Source organism: Melospiza melodia, chromosome 3 (genome assembly GCF_035770615.1).
Source record: "Melospiza melodia melodia isolate bMelMel2 chromosome 3, bMelMel2.pri, whole genome shotgun sequence".
Taxonomy (NCBI): domain Eukaryota; kingdom Metazoa; phylum Chordata; class Aves; order Passeriformes; family Passerellidae; genus Melospiza; species Melospiza melodia.
Genome location: NC_086196.1, coordinates 37,846,383 through 37,869,005, shown reverse-complemented (window position 1 = coordinate 37,869,005; position 22,623 = coordinate 37,846,383). Strand labels below are relative to the sequence as shown.

At 38.2% G+C, this 22,623-nt stretch overlaps 1 protein-coding gene across 3 annotated transcripts in view; it reads right to left on the bottom strand.

The window, feature by feature from the left end:
• The window catches only part of ARID1B (AT-rich interaction domain 1B), a 324,913-nt gene that overhangs the window by 234,028 nt on the left and 68,262 nt on the right, over window positions 1-22,623 (bottom strand). For all 3 annotated transcript variants that reach the window (XM_063151340.1, XM_063151341.1, XM_063151343.1), the window contains exon 3: window positions 10,017-10,157. In XM_063151340.1, coding sequence (XP_063007410.1) covers window positions 10,017-10,157 — 141 coding nt within the window. The remainder of the gene's footprint in view (window positions 1-10,016; window positions 10,158-22,623) is intronic.

Sequence of the window (22,623 nt, the reverse complement as noted above, 5' to 3'; positions counted from 1 at the left end):
TATAGGCAGAGACCCAAATCCCAGACTGGTTATAGCTGGTTATTTAGCTTTCTACCTACAAACATGCATGTCAAAGATAGCTTCTTGGCAGCCAGGGATAAACATGAGGAAGACACAAAGAGAGAGGCTGTGTTCTTCCAGAGCTTGATTTATTGAGGGACAGCTCACCAAGACCAACAGTTGTTCTCCTATCTTCCACAACATAAACACCAAGTAGTTTTGTCAACATGTAAAGGTAAACTTGTTTTTTAAGTGGTACCTTATTTATTTTTATTTTCTATTTCATTCTTTGTTGTACATATCTGATTGCAACAACTAAAACACTCAGTAACAATTCAGCTGCATGCTCCAAAATCTATTTGAAATCCTACTACAGTACTGGAAAGGATAATGAATGCTTATGAAACGTATGCTGGTCAATATTCAGATAATTCATTGTCTCAACAACAAAATCCCAATGCAAAATACAGAAAATAAAACTAAATATATTTATACTGAACAGCTTCGATTATTAAAGAAAATGCATTCAGCCAACAAAACACAGTGCTAGATTTTATGCCATGAATATTAACAAACTTATTTTCCCTACCTCTGAGGAAAATAATGTGTATTAATTTAAAGGCCATAAGAGAATATTGCTATATTGCAACTGGCCATGAGGCGCAATTTACAAGACCACTGAAATTTGGAATATATACTGCTCATACAGAACTAAAAACCAAACCAACCAACCAAACAGAACAAATAGTAAAAAAATACCCCAACCACTTAGATTTATTAGTAGTTTTTAGACTTTACAACATGAGCACTTAATTCAGAATGCTATTCTATTTACATTTTAGAATTTTTCTTAGAACAGCATTTGTGCCTTTATATTCTAAAATATTTGCCTACATAACTTTTGTCAATGAACAGCCATCAGATTAGTGGGTCATAAAATAAATGACAGTTACACAATCAGGTATCTTCTGATAAACTCTGATAAATTCTGTTTAACTTACTGCTACATGGATAAAATTTTTTCTGGGATATTAATTTAGCTCTCAGAATAACATTAAAAGAAAACCCTCCTTGAGTAGTAAGAAGAGTGGTAAGGGTAGCAACAATAGTTATAATCACTAATCTCCTATAACAAAATAGTTTTTATCAGCCTGCATTCCAGTAGTTTTACTATCAAGTTAATTAATTGACTCCTATGCTAATATCTAAATGCCAAGCAATTAATGGCACTGAACTATAGATGGCTTTTCTTTGCTCTTGTAGAGTTATTTTATAAAGCAAATGCAATTCTGTCACTTCGTTGATTTAATGCAGGCTTTGTGAGGTTAATATTCCAAAGCAATTGCAAAATAAAGAACTGCTTTAATTAACCTTCTGTGATTTAAATACTGGGAGAAATCAGAACTCAGAAACTTTAAATAATATCATCATCATAACAACATTACTTTGTGGATCAAAGCCAAACCACTGATTTGAGAACTTTAAGAAATACATTTGGACACGTGCATCTGACTGTGTTTCTAAATTCATTAAAAGGACCTTTCTCTAAGCATAGCATACAAAATCCATGCTAGATTTTACATAGTTTTTGTAGTTGAGCTGAAAACCGTTTCCTTTTAAGATTATCCACTTATAAATACTGAAGTTTTTAGTTAGAACAAATGATTCAGCACCCCTGCTTTTTGCAGTAGAATACTTTGTGAAGATTTTTGTTATGAACATAGGACACTGCTCACTAAATCTACAAACTGATTGCACATAAGTAACTGACCACTTAAAGCAGCAAAACAGGACTTCCCTTTTCCTAGGAGATTAAGTTTTCTCTCTTTTCAATTTATCTGAAGGAAGGCTTTTTTGCCAGAGCTTCTTTATGATATTGTATGCTAACTTCATTTTAGAACACGAAAAAAATCAAGACTCAGGCCTTTCAGTATTGCAGAACTTTCAAGCACAAAAGCTGCAGTATATCTGCCAGGGTCAGAATGATACAAAAACACAGGAATAAAAATTAAAAACCAGCAGGATACAGGTGAACATGAACATTCCTGCCAAACAGGTTTGCAACGCGCGCTGACCTATCTCCTCTGACTATCCTGCCAGGTATCACCAAACCCCCATCAGCAGCAGATGCCTGAAGAGGTGCACTTGCTGGTTTCTCAGGAAAAGAAAGATGACCTTCAGAATTCCTCCTTCAAATGGAAAAGCCTGCTTTCAGCAGAAAACCATTAAGAGATGAAGACAGCAAAAGAACATACACACTGAGAAAATATTTAACTACAATGCGGGAACTTGAAACTGAAGGTGCTGTTCAGTTGTTGAGACAACTCAGAGGCAGTCCTTTGGAAGATTATAAAACAGAAGTATAAACAAGCTTGCTACATTTTATACATGAACAGTAGTGCCACTTTGCAAGATAAAGTACTTCTCCTTTCCCAGTAGTACCACTTAACAAATCCAAGTTACTACAAAGACAGTACGTGTAAGGAGCAGTTATACATGCTAACTTTAACAGCTTCAGGCCTAACAGAGAGGAGTTGGATTTTTATTTGCATAAACTGATCACAATCTCTGTAAACACTCTCTTTAAAATAACAGGGCCAAAAAAGTCTTCCCTAAATCTGAATGCAGATTTTTGGGTTTGGTCAACAAGCCTTCAGCAAAAACAAGCCTGCGCTGCTGTGACTGCTGCTCTGTGCTATGCCCTCAATTTTGTGTTTGTGCTCAGGTGTGAGTTTACAGACAATTATACTTTCTTCTTCTGCCTGACTCTATTCCTTCTAGCTACTTAGCTCCGGAAGATTATTCTCCAAGTCTGAGGAGGCAGCACTTTATAATCTTATAAATACAGAGAGAAATACTGAGGAAAAAAAGACAGAGGTTTGAGACATTTCCTGAAATGATATAAGCAATGATGAGCAAACAGATCAGTCCCCAAATGGACAATAATCAGCCATTCCCACTGCTGGGAGAAGACACAGCACAGGAGTCAGTTTCACTGAACTCCTGAGCTGAGCTAAGTACCCTCCACCAGAAAAACAGCCTTATGCTGAACACTTATTTGCTATCAGAGCAGCATCATGATTATGAAATAAGACTTTACAAAAGCAGAGATCTAACTGGCCAAGATTTCAATCAGTTAAGTACTCATTGAACCTACAAGGGTTCAAACCCCTCTTGTCCTTCCTGAAAATATCATGTGCTTAAGAAAGGCTCAAAAAGGATAAATCAGTTTAATGCACAAGTTCAATACGGTTTCTAAGTATTTCAAGAGTTCTTTAATCACTTCAGTGCTGGGCAGGTGCTGGTCACTGGTGGCTTGACTAGAAGAAGTTGTGGTGTGTGAGTTTGGAAGCCATTTGCTGAAAGCCTGCTCCCCTTCCCTGCTCTCCCCAAGGCCAGTCAAGCTTTACTCCAGATGCAAGAAGCCAATATTGCACTCTGCCTTTTGGTATCTATCTGACCTCTCTGAACAGGAAGTTCAGTGTACCAAAAATGATACCTTCATACAAAGAAGTACTATTGGTGTTCCTCGTCTCTCATTTCAGCTTCCCCCATAAGGGAGGCTGAAATGGCTGGCAAAGTCTATATTTATATATATATATATATATGTATAGGTTCTGTGTGAGTTCTTAGTATCATGAGCCTGGGACTAAATGTTTTACAGGAATTAATTCACTGTGGTATCTCTTCACTCTGGAGAGAATAAAACTGCTCCAAGGCTAAAAACAAGTCCAGCATTTCAGAATGGAGTGAGTGTACAGTGAGCACTAGGCATCTCTGTTATTGAGATGACAAAAGCCAAGAAGGATTTATGGTACACAACAAGCAGTGGTGTCAGCCACTGCTGCTGACAGCAGGTAACTCTCTCTTCTAAACATTAAATTTGATTATGAGTTCCCATATAACTGTAATAGCCAACTTCCACAAAGAATACTTTCCTATATGCCTGGCAGCAAATGTCAGATTAACATACAAGCTTGTTCTTTCCCAGATTTCCTGTGGTTCATAACCCAACAAATATTAATGCAACCACTCAACTAGTGGCAGAATGATTACAGACAGCAAGGTTTAAAAAGGACAGAAGGACAAATTATTTATATTATGACTTTTAAGACATGTGCAGCTGTATGGTAGTCATTAAATAAATTTAAATTTAAGTCTGAAGGATGTGACACTAAACTACTGTACAGTTGACTGCTAATTCTGTGCAAAATTCTAATTGCTTAAGAGTGAAGATTTTACTACAAGGAGTAATTGCATTGAGGTATACCAATTTGGACTCACTGAGGATTGTCTGTATTACTTACTAGTGAATTTGATATTTGCATGTACAACAGTTATTCCTATTATTACAATACTATTTTTGTACAGTGTTACACCCCAAAACAGCTTGACAACATTAATTAACATGTTTCTTATTATACTGTTTAAAGAACTTTAGCAGCTCACATTGAATTTAAAAACAATACTTCATCTTCATTGTACCAAAATCACTTTAATAATTTGGTGCATTCTGCCACAATACAATTTGTTCTGTTTTCATGACAGTCATACAGATTGGACATGAAAACAGATTAATTAGTTTCACATTTTGTTCACATTTTCAAAGACTGTTTCAAATCAGGAAATGTTTTATCTGTCCTACCTTACACTGACTCAACACTAGAAACAGATGTCTGTGGAAGAACTTTCTCATCATCATCTCAGGCTTAAAACTGAGACTAATTCCAACCACTGATCCCAGTTCAAGGAAACATAGAGAAGTTCCTTATGGAAGCATCAGTGGTCTCCAACCTTCTGCCTGGAGAGACTGACCAAGGTGTCACCAGAGAAGCTTCCCACCTTCTCATGTACACTGCCTTCCTGCTTCAGATGCCTTTCTACCTGGGACTACTAAAACAATTCACAAATTCCTACCGGCCCAAACTGCATTTTTTCCCTGGCCGAGTCTCAGGAAAAAAACCCCACAGTCAGTCTGCTCTTTATTTGTCCTCTACAGGCTGCGTTGGGAAAAAATCTTGCCAAGATCAGTAGGTAAGGTATATTATTCTGGGGGGTAAACAAGGTTTTGGCCTTCTTTTAGAACACTTAAATAAAACCTGTGAGACAGCGAGAGAATGCTGTTTGTTTGCTTGTTTATAAAACATTTTCTCCTTTTAAGTAAAAGCAGACTAAAGAGTGAGCCTGAACTACTTAGAAAAACCCATAGTAACCACAACAAATGATGTACAAACACACACAAACTCTTGGTGCACACAGTTAACCAGAATGACCAATGCCCCAGAAAAGGGCACATGCATGCCCCACCTCAGGGACCTGCTACACTTTTTTCCCATTTAATCTTATACCGATATGTATGAAAAGGGATCAGCATTCTATTCTGGAAACTTGCAAGCAGAGATCTTCCAGGAAGGTGTAAAACAAAAGATTACTTCATTCAGGGTAACAGCAGTAGGTGTAGAATAAAATCACTATTTTTGTTTAACTAAGAGTGAGACCATAAGTATTTTGCAGATCCATTTCATCTGTCAAAAACTGATACAGTCCCAATTCATAAAATAACACAATAAAGCTTAAAGGCACAATTCTATCTCGATACATATGAACACATGCTACATAAAGCAAGGAAATATATAAACATGGCTGTTTACAAGCCAGTTGGAAAGCATAATAACCAAAAATATACATCACACTATCTTAACAAAATAATGTTTAATGATGACAGTTTAAGTTTGCAATTACATGACATTCTTGAACAAAATATCACTTCTACTTATGGCAAAAGATTTAAAACTGCAAAAACAAGTGAAGCATTTATTCATTTATATGCCATTTCAAGATGAAAAGCCCTGCCAAGGGCAACACTATAGTAGTGAAGCACATCTTTCTTCCTCTTTTTTCTTTTGAAGAGCAGTAAAGGTAAAAAGAAGTTAAAGAAAAAAAAAAAAAAAAAAAAACCAAAAAACCAAGGCAGTATCTACATCTACTGGCAATATCTAATGATCAATGAATCTGCTACTGCAATAAATTTGCTTAAAACAAAGCTCTTCCTTTAATGGTTTCTACACAGCAGGCTCCTGATATGAAGAGGGGATGACTGATGCTGGCTTAAAATATGGTTCTATAGTAAACTGTGCCAGTTTTACTATCAAATCACCTCTTATGAAACTCTCTTTCTGCCTACCATGCAATCAATTTAACAAAGATCTAAACAACTTAACAGTTCAAACATTCAAATAAACCCCATTCTCCTCCTTCCCATCTATGCTTATTAGAAGAATGAAAGTCACAAGTCACTGGAACAGTCCCAGAAATTGTTTTATCTGTTTACTTTTATAAGACAAGATTGCATATTGAATTCAAGTGAGTCAAAGAAAAACAGCAATGGCTTCACACTTCCACAATATGTGAGAAATGAAGACGAGCACCAATTCTAAGGCACAACACAGAGCTATACCTGACCTCAGGAGCTCGCTCACAATGTGTCTAAAAGAGCAAAAATAAAACATCATCTGCAAGAAATTTCACATCAGTTTTCTCCCTATAACAGAATACCCAGATCATCACACTATGAGGTTTTACATAAAAGGAAACTGGTGGAAAGAAAAAGTCCATCATCCAGACAGAATAAACACTGTTTTCAGCTTTATAATCTCCAAAACAAGTAGCTTGACATAAATCTACAAGGGAAATAAAGAAAATACAGACAGGAAAAGAAGGCAAATTAGAGAAACCCTCTTTCCCCAGTCTAGCATTTCTCTTCTCCCTCCTGAAGTAAAACCAATTTAATCACACACACATCACAAAATCAATATAGAAAGACAAAAAAAAGGTTAATGAACAATATAGAGAACACAAAGGAAATTAATTTGCAAGCTGAAAAGAAAGAACAAAACTAAGGATGACAGACAGAAAGGATGACAGATTGTATGACTGAAACTACCTCATCTTTCTAATTGACAGGATTATATAAACAGGATGTACTGATATTTTTAGGAGCAGAAATAAGAAAGATTCACCAACTGGTGCAACAGGTAATATATGATTCTGTAGTTTATTTTAAAATTGTGTTTAGAAAATGTAAAGCCAGTTTTAAATCACAGCAACACAATCACATATATTCAGAGAGACCTTCAGAGAGAGATCCTATAGGCAAACCCCCAGCTCAAAGCAAGCCTAGCAAGAACAGGGTGCTTGGGGGCTTTGTCTAGTTGAATTTCTCCAATGATGGAGATTGCAGTCTCTCTGGAATTTTGTGAAGTTTATAGTTTTTGAGTTTGTTTGTTTCTTTCTTTTACAGAGTTGCAACATCCCTCTTCTTAGTGTGCCCCTATTGCTTCTTGTCCTTCCATTGTGCCCCTGAGGTAAGTTTGACTCTGTTCTCATTCACATTCCCCAAACCTCTCCTAAAACTAAACAAGTACCTACTCCTATTTCTCTTGCTAAAACTTTAATCAAATAAATTATAATTCTTTATTTTTCAAAAGTAATCAGTCTCATATAAGCAGAGATATGTTTGCTTAAGTAAGCACAGTTTGTAATTTTTTTGTCAGCAGCAGAATTTGACATATGTTCTCAACTTTTTTATGTTTTTTGTTTAGTATTAATTTTTGTATTCCGCATTGGTTACCACTTGATGGTAATTCTACTATGCATTACCAGTAGAGAAAGAACACTTCTGCTGCAGTGTCAGAAATATAGATTTCAATTTCTTGTGTTAGGAATTGTTTTCTAGATGAGCAGTTCTCAAAGAAAGGGAAAGCACACACTGGTGAGGTTTTACAGAGAAACATGACAAGAAGTGTTCACCTGCTGATTCTTCTTGAGAAAGGGGGAAGAGCAGCCATGGAACCAATCTGGAGATTGGGAAAGAAGCAAGCCCCAAGGTGTTTTAGGACTACTTATTATTTATACAAAATAGTACCATCTACACACAAATACTCCAACTACACAGTGAAATTATCATATATTTCAGAACCTGAGATCAGAGTTCAAAACTTAAGAGGCTGACCACTACCGAAGAACAGTCATTCATAAACCATCAAGAATTCAGGTAAAATTCTCACAGAAAGGACTACCAACTGCAGGGCTGTATTGGTGAGGCCCTAATGCATCATCTCGTCTTGCAGGCTGAGGCAAAAAAATGCCTACTGACCTTCCTAAGATGCCTGTATCAGCCTTGGAGCCTAGATTTTGACTGTCCTTCAGTGTCACTTCAAATCCTCAAAAGGGGAATTTGGCTACATCAAGGCTGGTATCTTTTGCCTGTGAATCTGCCTCTGCCTTTCTCTTCATCCTAGTTCTCAGAAATTCAAAATATATGGAAAGCTTTACTCTAATTTTACTTTCATCCTTCTATGATCCCTCTCACTTCACTGCACAAACCTTCTCCTTCCCAGCTATGATAGCAAATGATGTAATTGGAACACCTATCAACAGATAAATCAGTACCTTGTTACTCTTAAGGCCTATAAAGTTGGAATGCTTTGTGTATTTTTTAAACCAAAATATTCAATCCCTTCAACTGACAGTATATTTAAAATATGACAAGGTGTCCAAGGCAGCAAAAAACCCATTTCAATTTCATACACTGTGATATGTAGACATTAGAGCAGCTGTGTTTCTTCTATCTTATAGGCCGTATTACTAGGTCTTTATCTGCTGAGACTTCACCAAGATGCTTATGAACAGTATTTTCAAGTCATAGAGAAATCAAGCATTTAATGGCTAAGTAAAAAAGGAAGAAAATTAAATTTAAAGACACAACTTCAATCTTTAAAGCTGCAGTTACATATAATCCAAAAGACAGAATGTGGTGACATTTACAAGAATATCATAGATACAATTAAGAATTCTATTTCATAAACCATCCAGCATTTTAATGAAAAAAGTTAATTCTCAATGGAATTTTAAAATGTAGATGAAGAAAAATTAACATGTAATTACACAGTGAAATTATCATAGCTTTATTTTAAAGTCAAAGGAGGGGAGTCAACAGTATCATTGCCACTTCCAGCATCTTTTGTTAGTTTATTTTACGCACTATTTTTATTTCAGGCTAAGATTCCTACATTGCACCAGCATAATCGCAAAATGTTAATCAACCATGCCTGACAGAATTCCCCAGTGATTTGCAGCAAGTGCTGATGCTTCCACTAATATCCAGTCTTGAGCAACTCACTTTTGTTAGATTTCCCAGGATGGTGAGTATGCTTTAGTTTCATCCTTCCATTTCCAGATCACCTCTCCATGATTAACAGAGCTGAGACTGCAGACAGAACTGAGCCTACATGTTCAGCTGCATCAGCTATGCACATCCATTTTGTTCAGTATCAAAAATCCAAGTGTTTCTCCAGCTCTGGGAACCAGACCCATACATTATCACTACTGATCTTGGTTAAAAACAGAATCACTTGAAATTAATTTTAATGCTTAATATAAAGAGCACAATTCAAAAGCAGCAACGGATAACAGATTATGTGGTTTGCAAACTGATGTGCAAACTGACAACATTCAAATTAATAGCTGCAATATCCATTTAAAATGTCTTTTAAGAAGCTCCCTTGACAAAGCAACTCCAAAATGCCTTGAACTCCTCCACAAAAAAACCCAAAATAGCAGTGACCACACTAGATGCAGGAATTCTCAACAATGTCTGTCTTGTGAGGAAACAACAAAACAAAGGCAAGGAAAAGCTCCAGCATCCACTGACATCTCATCAAGAAATTGTTACTTGTTTTTAAAAGCACAGATGCTGGCTTTACCCTAAAAAGGTAGTATGAAATAAAGTCTGAAAATGTGTGCAGATGTATTTGGGCATACATCCTGAAGACCATTCAGAAAGATGTGGTCTGATTCCACGTTTGTTTCACTTTGCTCCATTTACTACTTAATTATTGTTATTTAATGAACACTGTTCCCTCGGAAAGATGAGGGATGGGTTTTGTTCATTGCACAGGGGTTCTTTTTACACTTCCAGCCCCAGGGTGCCTGTCAGCAGGGAGGGCAGTGCTTACCTGCTGAGCCTGGTACCTCTGCTGGGCCTGCGACAGGTACTGTGCCTGGGGCGGCAGGTGCTGCGGCTGCTGGTTGTAGTACGGCTGCTGGCCCTGCTGGCAGTAGCCACTCACGCCTTGCTGACCATACTGAGGTGGGATCTGTTGGAAGAACCAAGCAAAGCAAACACATGAGTGGAAGCAGAAGGACGTGAAACCAAGCTATGTCCCACCCATGGCAACCTCAGCAGAAGTGACATCCCCAGCTGCACACCTGGCCCAGCGCTCTGACCCCTTCCCTCAGCAGCTAACGGCAGCCCTTACATCCTCTTGCCTTAGCAGGAGAAGTAAGCTCTGCATGGTTACTCTTTCCTGGAAGAGCTTCTGGTGAAAATGCCACACTTCTGTAATGCCCACCCTTAAAGCACAGAAGCAGTTATCTGAAATATTTGCTCTCCTTGGGAACACTGGTGAGGCAAATCAACAGAGGAATCATTCTGATGCGCTGACCCAAAAGCTGAATTGTGGAAAAAAGGCACAATTCTTAAACTGACATTGAAAGATAAATGCTTTTTTTTTTTTTTTTTAGCAATCAGGTGCTAATTTAAACTTAATATTTTGCCCACAATCCTCAGGTTTTTATTGCTTGTATTTAAGCTTTACACAAAAGGCTTGGGGTTTGGCACAATTTGGGTTTTGTCAAATTCAATCCCTCTTACTCTTCTCCCCCCTACTAAGATACACTTTTTTAAAAAGTAACAACAAAACAAAATAAATGTTACACACCAGTTGGAACGTGTATCATGTACTGAGAACATGCACACACTGAGAATCTGTTAGAACCAAAACCAAGTCAATTACAGTGTCAGAGAAATTTTCTGCATTGACTTAGCCTGTAAGCCTTGTCTCAATAGACACTGACATTTTCTCGAGGTATTTGAAAGCGCACACTTTCAATGGACTCCTGATATTGTGCCCAGATTTTCTTGATTTTAGGTACCCATGCTTTTCCCCAAAGTCTGGAATTTAATATCATTTCAGATGCAGCACATGGCTTTTCCATTCTAGAATGGAGTTGGTCCTGCACATCCTTGCCCCAAGCAAGTGTTTCAAATACCTGAGCACATCCAAAATGCTTTGATCTCTGAACTGTTCCCACTGAGTTTCTGATACAATGATAAATCTGTTTATTCAACAAGCAAACACATACCTGTTCTACCTAAAGTTAATTCACTACATTCATTCAACAGTATTTGCTATGTAGTAGGAATAATAATAATAATAATAATAATAATAATAATAATAATAATAATAATAATAATAGTAGTAGTAATAGTAACAGTAATAATAATAATACCATAAATTTAAACACCTGCTTAGGCTGTTTTCATTATCACAACTTGATCTGCTCCTGTTACTTCTGCCAGAAGCTGACAGTCCTACCTCTTGGTTACTCCTAAGGTCAGCACTATAACCCCATTCCTGCACTTGCTCTCTTTGCCTTGACATCCATTTTTTTCCCCCATCATTTCACAGGCAGTTGAATGTTTCTGTGACCAAAGCAGCCCTTTCTGACAAACACCCTCTCCCCGATGATGCATAAAATGAGGCCTTTATAATGCAAACTAAAAAGGGTGTGTTGGAATATCATCAGGCAAACAGACAGCTGGAGACTGGGATCTGACAGAGGACCACATGGTGATTTGCCCATCATCTGCAAAGGTCACAGAGCCTGGACTGGTTCCTATGAAATGCTGAGGAGAAACCTATGTTGTGGTGCATCTGGCTTCCAGTTACACCGGGAAGGACAGATAACCAGACAGCAAAATGTGGGCTGTTAGAAGAAAAGAAAAAATAAAGAGTGTCCAGTTAACCAGATGGTAACAAAGCAAAATATCAGATGCATGAGCAACCAGAATATTTCTAGAATAAAGACACTTGCACAGGAGAGCTGGAGTTCACCTGAACATAGAAGCCAGGTCACTGGTACATAAAGCACAAGAAAATGAAATTTTAAAATGAAGAGGGGATTAGAAGAACTCATGGTTAAAAAGTGTGGCATTGCTATGTCAAATGAAGACATGGAAATTCTGGGACGTCAAATGAAGATGCTGAGAAGAATCAAAGAATGAAAAATGGACATGCAGTGACTGCAGAGTAGGTAGAGTGGCAATAAAAAATTCTAACAATACATGGACTTCTACACAAAGAGGGGTGGACTGGATCAATTGCAAACAAAGCACTAATAATAGCCATTTAATAAATTTGGCAGAAAGGAAAAAAATTGTGGGGTGACTAGTAGGCATCATCCTAGGATACAAATTCAAGGAGAAGACAGCTAATAACAAAGTAACATTATATGCTACATAGCATTTAAAAACTAATCAAAATAAAACTCCACCTCACCACGCAGCTGAGGTCTGGAGCTTGGTCAGATAAAGAAGATTGAGTGCTGGAACCACCATGCATGGCTGGACTACAACAACGCTGACAGCAGCATGCTAGCAAGATCAGCAAAAGGCACGCTGCAAGATTGATTAGGAGGAGATTTCAACTCCCCCCAGACAGACTGAGTAAGCAGACTACAAAGCTGAGACCAAAGTATCAGATAATTCTCAAACGTTGTTCCATAGAACTGCTGGTTAAGGAGCCTGCATGAGGAGCCACTGCCTTTGGCTCAGTCCAGAGCAGCAAGAATCATCTACTACTGCATCCTGCAGCTGCAGAACCACTGTGCATCAGTGACCATAAAGGAGTTAAATTGAGCATCCCTACAGGAACAATCAAACCCGAGGAATCTACTACTGTCGTGCTTAACTTCAAAAAGTGTAACTACACAAAAAATGAGAAGGCTTGTTAAAAGGAATCTCAGACAGCTATGAGAAATAAAATCTGACTGACAGCATCAAAGCTGTTTAACAATAACCACATGGAAAGCACAGAAACAATATTCACCACCCATTCAGAAAGATTTGATAAGAGCAAAGGGACATCAGCAAGGCTCACTGCAGCTTTCTAGAGGGAAAAAGGCATCCCCTTCAATAAGCCAGCGCCAGGTCCAAATGAGGAAAACAGAAAAGACTGTAAACTCTGGCACTTCAAATGTAATAAGACAGGCCAGAAAGAACTGTTGGAACAGCTAGAAAAGGGAATCAAATGAGTAATGATTCATTTCTTCAAACACATCAGAAGTAGGAGGTCTGCCAGAGTCTGCAGTGACAAATGATGATGAAGGTATAAGGGGAGCTACAGAGAGCACAACACCATCACAGAGAAGCTTAACAAAATCTTTGGCTCTAGCGTGCACTGTAGAAAAATCTTGGGGTGTTCCCATGCTGGAGTCCTTTGTGAGGGACTTGATAAATGTCTCAGAATCTGATGGGACTTTTCATGGAATAAAGTGACAAATGAACAGTCAGAAGTGGCTTGGAACCATAAAGTATCACTCCAGAGGTCTAATCAAATTCAAAAAGCTGAATCACTAATGACCATATACAGCCTCTAAATTGGAGCTGCCTTAGTAGGTGAGAATTTCAGTATGGCTTAAAAAGAAAAGTCAGAAATTTGAGTAATTTAAGACTATATAACACTGATGACTGTTCAGAGAAGAATGAAGATGAGATTTAGGAAACATCAACACAGCAAAAGAAAATCCCTCTCTACTGACTTCTTGGACTTACTAGGAAGAGTCAGACAAAAAGATTCAGGGAAATGCAACAAGAATCATCATAGGTATAGAGAACAGTTTCCATAAAAAGCATCCATAACCCTTTGAGGATGGAAAAGACACCAGGAAGTAGGACCATGGTGGAAAGCTACAAAAGCATCTGGTCCACCAACAATTAGGATGCATTCAATAGCAGAAGCAAACTTCAAAACAAGAGAGAAACAGGTTGGCTAGTCACAGAGGTAGCAGATGTTTAGAACTCCTTGCCAAATTGATGTTTTGAAAGCTGAAAGTTTATGTGGGCTCAAGCAAAGACTGGACAAGTTCACAAAAGAGACATCCTCTGAGAGTTACCAAATTTATAGAGCCACATCTGGCTCAGGAAGTCCCTGAAGTGAAAATAGCTGAGGCTTGAAGAGCACTGGGGGAAGTACCACAGGTTTGCTTTGTTCTGACTCTCCTCCAGGCATGCAATGAAAGCCTCCACTGGAGGCAGGATATCCAGGGCTGCATGAACCCTTGATCTGCCCTGATAGAGCCAGGACTGCATTCTCACCTCTTTGCAAAAGATAGTCCCCAGAGAAGACAATGAAACCTTGGTCTGCAAGATACTTAGTAACAAATACAAGCAACCTGAAGAGGCAGTAACACCTGGACTGCCAAAGGTCTGAGACTGCTCCATTTTCTTAAATATTTCCCCAAGAAATCTGCTTTCAGACACTGGTTTAAGAATGGGTACCAGGCTCTTCTTCTGAACTTATATATCAGTTACTTATGTTAGAATTTTCCTCCATAACCTGCCACTTCAAACTGTTTTAAAAAACAACCAAACACCACCACCTAAAATACAGCAATAATCATAATGCTACATGTATATTTGGATGCTGTTCTCTTCAGTGCAGAGACTCATCACCACTGTCTTAGCAGAGCACTACATATAATGCTGTGGCTATCTAAATAAATTACAAACATCAAATTAATCCACCTGCTTTACTGATGGGGATCACAAGATACTGTTTATGGACAAATGTTTATTAAACAGCATACAAAAAAAAAAAAAAGGTTAACTAAAATCTCCCCAGAATAAAACAAATCTAAAGCCAATTACTTACAATGCTTGGAGTGAATGACCCAAGCATCCTCTTTCTTCATAAACTAAACCCTCCCTCCCCTTCTCCCTCACACTTATATTTTTTGTGGCCACACAATGCAGGAGATGAGAATTTGGCAAATTTCATCATGCCTGTGGTAGTGCAGACATTCCGGGGATGGCTGAAGAGAGAGCAGACCTGAGTTTGAATCTATTTCTAGGGAAGCACAGAAACTGTAATAATTACTTTGGACTTGAGCTATCTGACTTGCACAGTATAAATAGCATTATTTTGGGAGAAGTATGACTGACCAGAACTGATTACACCACTCTGAACACAAACAGAGAAAGGATGAGAATAGAAGGAACACAACTGGCAGCCAACATGAAGAGATGGGGCAAATCCAATTAAACCTACAACTCAGCCCATTATCTTTAATTCTTGTTTGAATAAGAGATCTGGTGGCAGGCATTCTTTTCCCAGGTAATACCTTGATAGAAATGGAAGTTTTAAGCAATTTTTGCAGGTGCAATCCATGACTGATGTCAAAGAAGAAGGATCATTAGGCAGCATTAGAGTCATTATAATAATTTTTAAAATTAAAATGTAACAGAATTACTGTGTTAGCATAGGTACACTAATAATACCAGCAATATGCAGCTACTGCCCTTTTACACCATCCTGATGGCTAAATCCAGTCAATAATGGAAGAAGCTTTACACAGCCCCTATCACAAAAAGCTTTGGGAAGTCGTTCTGGGATCCACCTGAACACATCAGATACCATGGACATGCTCACTACAGGGGAAGAGTCCTGGCTACATCCTTGCTTCTCCTGGGTGCACAAAAAGTGAGGCATGACTTTGGCAATCCATTACCCTGGATGATATTGGTAAAAGGCAACAACACAATCTGGAAGCTGTGGACCACATGTCATGATATAAAAATCTGGGGGGAAACAGGTCTGTCTGGCCTGATCAGAATTAAGCCTGGCTTACAGAGAGAAGAAAAACTGAACTTGAGGGGCAGGGGTGACACTCAGAAGAAAGGATGGCACTACCTGGTTCTACAGTGGCACTACAGGTGTCAACTTTGCTGAGGAACAGTGAGACAGAATATTGTGAAACAAGTACCGTCCTGAGTAATATAATCATCAGTAACATTCCACTTTCTTAGCACCTGTAACACTATAATTACATAGAAATTAGAATTTAAAAATGTATAGTGAGGGGCATTCTCAGAAAAATAAAACCCTTCCACCTGGTACTTTAGGAGTAGAACAGCGCATTCCTTCAGTTAACGAAAGGTTACAGTATTTAATTCTAATTACTTTAATTTTACAGTGATCAATTCAGTTATAGCTATAAAGGAGGATGTCACTCAGTTACTATCAAACCTTCAACTAAAACACTTATGATTCCTGAAACAACTTCTGCTTCAGTTTTAGATTTCCAAAGTCAGACCTCTGCCAAACCCTAAGTATTTTCCTCCAAACATTCAAACCATGCACTTCTCCATACTTTCCAACAGAAAGCTGTAATAAGAAACTAACTCCTTGACTTCCACACACTTAACAAAAAGGTCTGGTTCATATCAAAAACTTTCAAATTCACATAAGCCCAGGTCTTCATCTGTATGTTTAGCTGAATTAGAGAAAGAAGAAAAATATAATATGCTTATACAGCATAAGGAAATCCTCTGGCACATGTTCAGTAGAATATTCTGCCACAGTTAGGGCAGCATGATCTCCTGTCTCAAATCAACCCCAGCATGCTTGTGTACACAGCCTTAACGAGGGCTAAAATCCTTGAGGGACAAAAAAGAAAAAATCTAAAAGGAAACCAAGCAGAAAGCTGGGTGTTAATGTCAATGCTATTAATCAGAGATAGATCTGAATCCTGATGCTACGGCATTTTATTCATACATTCTATAAATTCTATTACTTCTTATTACTTAGCTTTGACCTTTTGACAATACATTAGTCACAATGTTCACCTGTGTTACTGTCTCTCCTACACTGCTTGCCTTTACACTGAAGTATGAACTTCAACATCTTATTAAGAGCCTTTAAAATATTAACACTAGGCCTGATACTGGTCCACCCTGTGACCCAGAGCAAGGAAGCAAAGGCATAAAAAGCATGTTTCTGTGTCACAGAACAATAATCCCCATTCCAGAACTTGCAAGGTAGTGGATTTTGCAGAGTCATTAAATGCATGCCTATGTTGAAGACTGCAGTGCAGCACACAGATCTGCAAACTAGCTCAGATACTGGCAGGAGCCTACACCAAAAGCTGTGCTCAGCTAATTTGCTGTGCTCCACAGAAGGGTGAATTAGGTCAAAGGGAGATCCACACTTTGTAGCCAGACTGCTTCTTGTACACAAGCCAGTTCATTAAAAAAGGTAGCTCAACCATCTTCAGAAGACACTGCAGTCTGCAATGCAGTCATACCCAGTAGTACAGAAAGGACAGGACTCACACACACGCCTGTAATCCCCTTTTCCCCAAGAAGTACATGGCAGCACAATTACACCCCTTGTCAGTGCCACGTATATGGCATCACACATGTACCTGTCATAAGGCGCTCTCTACATACTGCCTTTTACTGGAGCTTAACTCAAAATAACATCAGCTAACCAATTATTAATACAGGCATTTTCCCTCTTCTAAAAAAGCCCCAAAGCAACCTATAAAAAAAAAAAAAAGTGTAAAAAATCTACCAAGTTTACATGATTAAGGAACTCTCCAGTCAGAAAATACTGATGTTAAAGTTCCAAAAGCAACATTAACTGAGCCATGTTACACATATATAGCACCTTCTCTTTCTGATTTATGTTGTCAAAGGCATTTCATAAAATACAGAGGATGTGAAATGTGGCTTAGTTACTGTGGCTGCTAGAATCTTATCATTTATGTTTTCTGACTTCTTAGCTGTGCAACCTTCACATCTTATTAACATAGTTTTTTGCATAGATTGTAGTATGGAATAGTACTTATGTTTTATGTATTGACATATTTTTGATGTACTGAGATTTTGAATAAGTTTGCTATTCTTCATGATGAGAGCCAAATAAATAAAGACTACTGCCACAAAATAGTCAATCATTTATACGGAAAAGCAATATCTCTCCTTCCAAAAAAGAACACTTTGATTCCCCTGTCAGAAATTGATGAAAACTACCTCAGCTATAAATGCTAAATCTATGCCAATATCACAACCACCTCCCACTCCCATCTTCCCCTAAAAACAACAAACAAACAAAAATAAAAAATTTGCATCTTTCAGATGAGCTAAAATTAGTTTCAAGGGAGAGGTAAACAGCTGAGTCTAGAAACAAAAGGAACAATTTTTTCCTCCAATAGTGTTGATTTGCACAGTGCATTACAGCTTGAACTAATGCAACATTTGGTCCATTCTGCAAGTTAAGGGATGAAAATATGATAATCTCCAGTAAGAGATTTCCACATTGCTTTATTTATGCTCTCAGACCGACACTATAGAGAAGACTAAAGATTTGCAACAGAATTGTTTTTGGAAGTGCTATTTGCTAATGCAGTGCTATACACTGCATTAGAGAGAAATAGAGAGAAATTATAGTGCCTACACACACAGACACATGCACACACTCTCAAGTGATGAGTCAGGTAAGATATCTATTCTTATACTCTGCTTTCCTTCCTTTTTTTTTTTTTTTAAAGTGATCAAAATAACTAAAAGGAATAATGTAATTTGGTTAAGTAATAGATTTCCACTTTACAAACCAGCATAAGGAAAAGCACATCACAACTGTCACAAACTGATCTCTGGTGATTCTGATGATTGCAGCTTCAGTAAAAAACTTGTAGGAAACCTCATCTCTTGCTGTGTGAGTACCATGAAATTCACCTATGAAATGCTGGCCATTACAGAAAAATACAAAAGCCTATATTTAACTGATTTTTAATCATATAACAAATAATTTATTACAGGGCACTTCTTGAGCATCCATGAATGGAACAAACAGTGATCTTTGATCCTCAAATCCTCTAGTTGCCATTTATTTTCCAGGAAATCTGTAACAATTTTGACCACTATTTCTTAAATGGTGATTAAAATAAAATATGGTTTAAAAAATACAGAGAAACATATTTCTTCAGACAAATTCTGCAATACCATTCAAATCTTCTAAAGTAGGGAACACAAATGAGAGGTATGGACTGAGTTTGAATAGCAGGTAATCCAGCTGCATGAATAATCCTCCAATTTTATGCCTTTATACACAGAGAGACCCCTAACACTTAACTACTGGAGACTGAAAAATCCCTCACAGGTTTCACTCTACATTTTTTCTGGCACATAGTCTTGGTAGGAGGAAAAATTGCAAACATTCTTTAATCTCAGTAGTAAGAAAAGGTAGAATGTGCACACACTCTGTTTATCATTGCTTCCCTGGCATCTTGCACACCCTTGAGTTTTCTTTCTTTCTTCCAGTCTTTTGAGAGAAAAGGGTGTTTTTTAATTAATTCATGTTCTCCTCCAAAGATATCAATCTTGATGAATACTGTCTTTACCATTCCTAAACTCAATGGCTTTCAGAACTAAATCATTTGAGATCATTCAGAGCTCTTCACCGTATCTCTTAAAACAGCAGGAGAAGAATATAATAGATCTTCCACAGGGAGCAACTCCATGCACTCTTAAGCAAGCTTTTTCTTTCTTTCCATCTAAACTTGTCCAGTTCCACATAGGGCTTCACAGACCTTAAAGTGCACACCCTCTTTCCATGACAGCTGCTCTTCTTCCTTTACTGCTATCCTGCACCTGCGGAGGAGCAACCCCAGGCACCAATATATGGTTGAGGCCACCCAGCTGGAAAACACCTTGGCAGAGAAGGACCTGAAGGTGCTGGTGGACACCAAGTTGAACAAGAGCCAGCAATGTGCTCCTCCCTCTAAGAGAGCCAATGGCATCCTTGGCTGCATTAGACAAAGTACTGGCAGCAGGTCCGGAGAGCTGCTTCTGCTCTGCTCTGGAGGACTGTGTCCAGCTCCGGGCTCCCCAGCACAAGGGAGACATGGACATACTGCAGAGAGTTCAACAAAGGGCCACAAAGACGATTAAGGGGCTCATGCACCTGTGCTGTGAGGAAGGGTAAGAGAGCTGGGGCTGTTCAGCTTGGAGAGGAGAGGGCTCCAGGGAGGCTGAATAGCAGCCTGCCAGTACGTACAGGGACTCTAGAAGAGAGCTGCAGAGGGCTTTTGTACAATGGCATGTAGAGATGGGACAACAGGCCATGGCCACAAACTGAAAAAGGGAGGTTCAGATTAGGTATTAGGAAGGAATTCTTCACTGTGAGGATGGTGAAGCACTGAACAGGTTGCCCAGGGAAGTTGTGGAAGATGCACTTCCACATCCCTGGAAGTGCTGAATGAGGCTTTGAGCAACCTCCTCTAGTGGAAAGTATCCCTGCCCATAGCAGGGTGGTTGGAATTTGATGATCTTCAAGGTCCCTTCTGACCCAGACCATTGTATGACTCTATACTTCAGTTTAGTAGTGTCTTATTACAAAGTTATCTGCAAAGGGGTGCATGCAAGTTCTAGTCTTTAACAGAGAACCCCTCTGGATTTGGCCCAGACACCTCTGACAAAGGCACCACATTTGAGTTAACCCCCACAAACAGCAGACCAGCAAGTCATCTTCTGTTCTGGTCCTTCTCTGTGTTACAGGATATCACTCTTTTAATCAAGAAAACCTTGCAATGACAGAGCAGATTTACAGCTCTTTGTGTTCCCATTATGAATTTGAATCCCCAAGTAGTGTCCACAGCACAGGAGGTTGGTCAAGACACAAAGAAAAAGCGACGACCTCCCATATCTACCATTTAGGTTCAGCAATATCTGTGATAAATCTAGTAATTTGTACAGTCCAAATTCTTCTAGTTTCTTCTATTATAGCAGGATCAAAATCATACTTTTCATCTGGACACTAAAAATTCCCCACAGCAAGGAATCCTGAGGCAAAGAGAATCACTGGCTGAACTAACGGTAAGAAAATTTGATTACATCTCTACCCATCCAGGATAATTTATTATCCTGCAGCATAGCATTAACTGCCTAAGACCAGGATCCCATTCCTGTGGCACAGTTCCTCAATATTCTTTTGAGGGTACTTATGCTGGCTTAGAAAAACAAGAAATACAGAGCTACTCCTATCAGAAACCCTTCTTCTTTAGATGAATTTGATCAAAGTGCACCACCAATAAAACCAAAACCAACCAACCAAAACAATTTTTTAAAAAAGGAAGAGTAAATCTTTTCTGTGATGGCTTTTCTTTCCTTTTTCCTACTGGGAACAGATAAAAACCAAGTCAGCCTCTTAAATAGGAGTACTTACATAACAGCTATGATTTCAAATATTCCTGCAAGTATTTTTAAAAGAAAACTTTCAAATCATTCCTTGTAGACGCAGAGTTCAGATATTTGATTTATTCCATTTCTATTATTTAATTTGACCTATTACTTAGCACTGGAAAACATCAAAAGAACCCTGACAGAAACATCAAAGACATCTATCTTATAAATTCATAGCTGAAACCATATAGCACATAATAATTTTTAAAATAATTACAGTTTTATTATACTCAAAATAAGATGATTATTGTAAATTATTCCTCATATCAGTTACCACAAGTAAGTTTTAGAAACATCTGCTAAATGTAAGTATCTGGATACAGTTAATCCAGTTCATGTAACATTATACTTAAAATGGAACAGAAAAACAAACAAGAACCTTTAAAGTCCTAACATCACTTATCAAAAAATTACCTGTTTTGCTTAATTGAAAATAGCAAACTTAAAAACCTATGAAGAATCAACCACCAAATTCATACAGTCATTCTACAAAACTACTAGATTTTTTTAAAATTAATATTGCAACTAAATTAAACTCAAATACTGTGTTTCATCTGCTAATGTTCATAATACCTACTACTCTTTCAAAGCATCCAAGCTTCTCCAGTATATCCATGCATGGCTCCTTCCTTTCTGGAAAGCTCAAGCCCCCCTTCCCCCAAGCCTGGTTGTTTTGGGCTATTATCCTGAACCAATTTTGTTTAAACAGATTCACAAAACAGATTCTTACACTCACAAGAAAATGCTTCCTTCTCATTTATGTCCAGACTGAAGTAATATCTATCTGTACACAAAATTAACACACAAGTGTATAATTGTAGTTTTATGCTCAAGTGCCCCAATTATGCACTTTGAAACACTTTAAAGGATCCATCAGGAACATTCAATACCTCCAAACTGTAAAGTCTTGAGGAGTGTCTTTTGACAAGACAGCTGCATTATGGAGAAATCTTTCAGCTAAAAACAAAGAAAGCAATCAGCTTTGGGCTTTTTTCTCCAGGATACTCTGGCTGTAAAGAATGGTGGGACCTATCTGGTGCAGTGCATTTTGCCACAACTACGAGACAAGTAGGAAACTGGACACCTTGTTTTGCTTTTGTGCAATATGTCCCAGGTAAGCACCAAAGGCCCAGCCTCTGGATTGTTTGAAAAGGTGATTAAGGAAAGGTGATCAAGAATGTTTGCAACAGACGAGTGAGGACCCTACACCTTGCTCACTGCAGCCCCAAGTCAACTGCAGCTCCACACACACGCTTGGTGAACATTCATCCTCTGCCTTCTCACGTCTTACAAAATACTTTGTAGTATTACTTACAAAATGCTTTTAAGAAGCAGCTTGTTCAAAAAGGGAGTGCAGGAGGTGACTGTCAACAGTTTTTTGTTACATAAATAAATTTCTCTGCACATGTGGTGAAAAAGGGAAGTCTATGTTAACCCATCTGACTTTGCACTGAAATGGGTTACAGGTGCTCACAGAA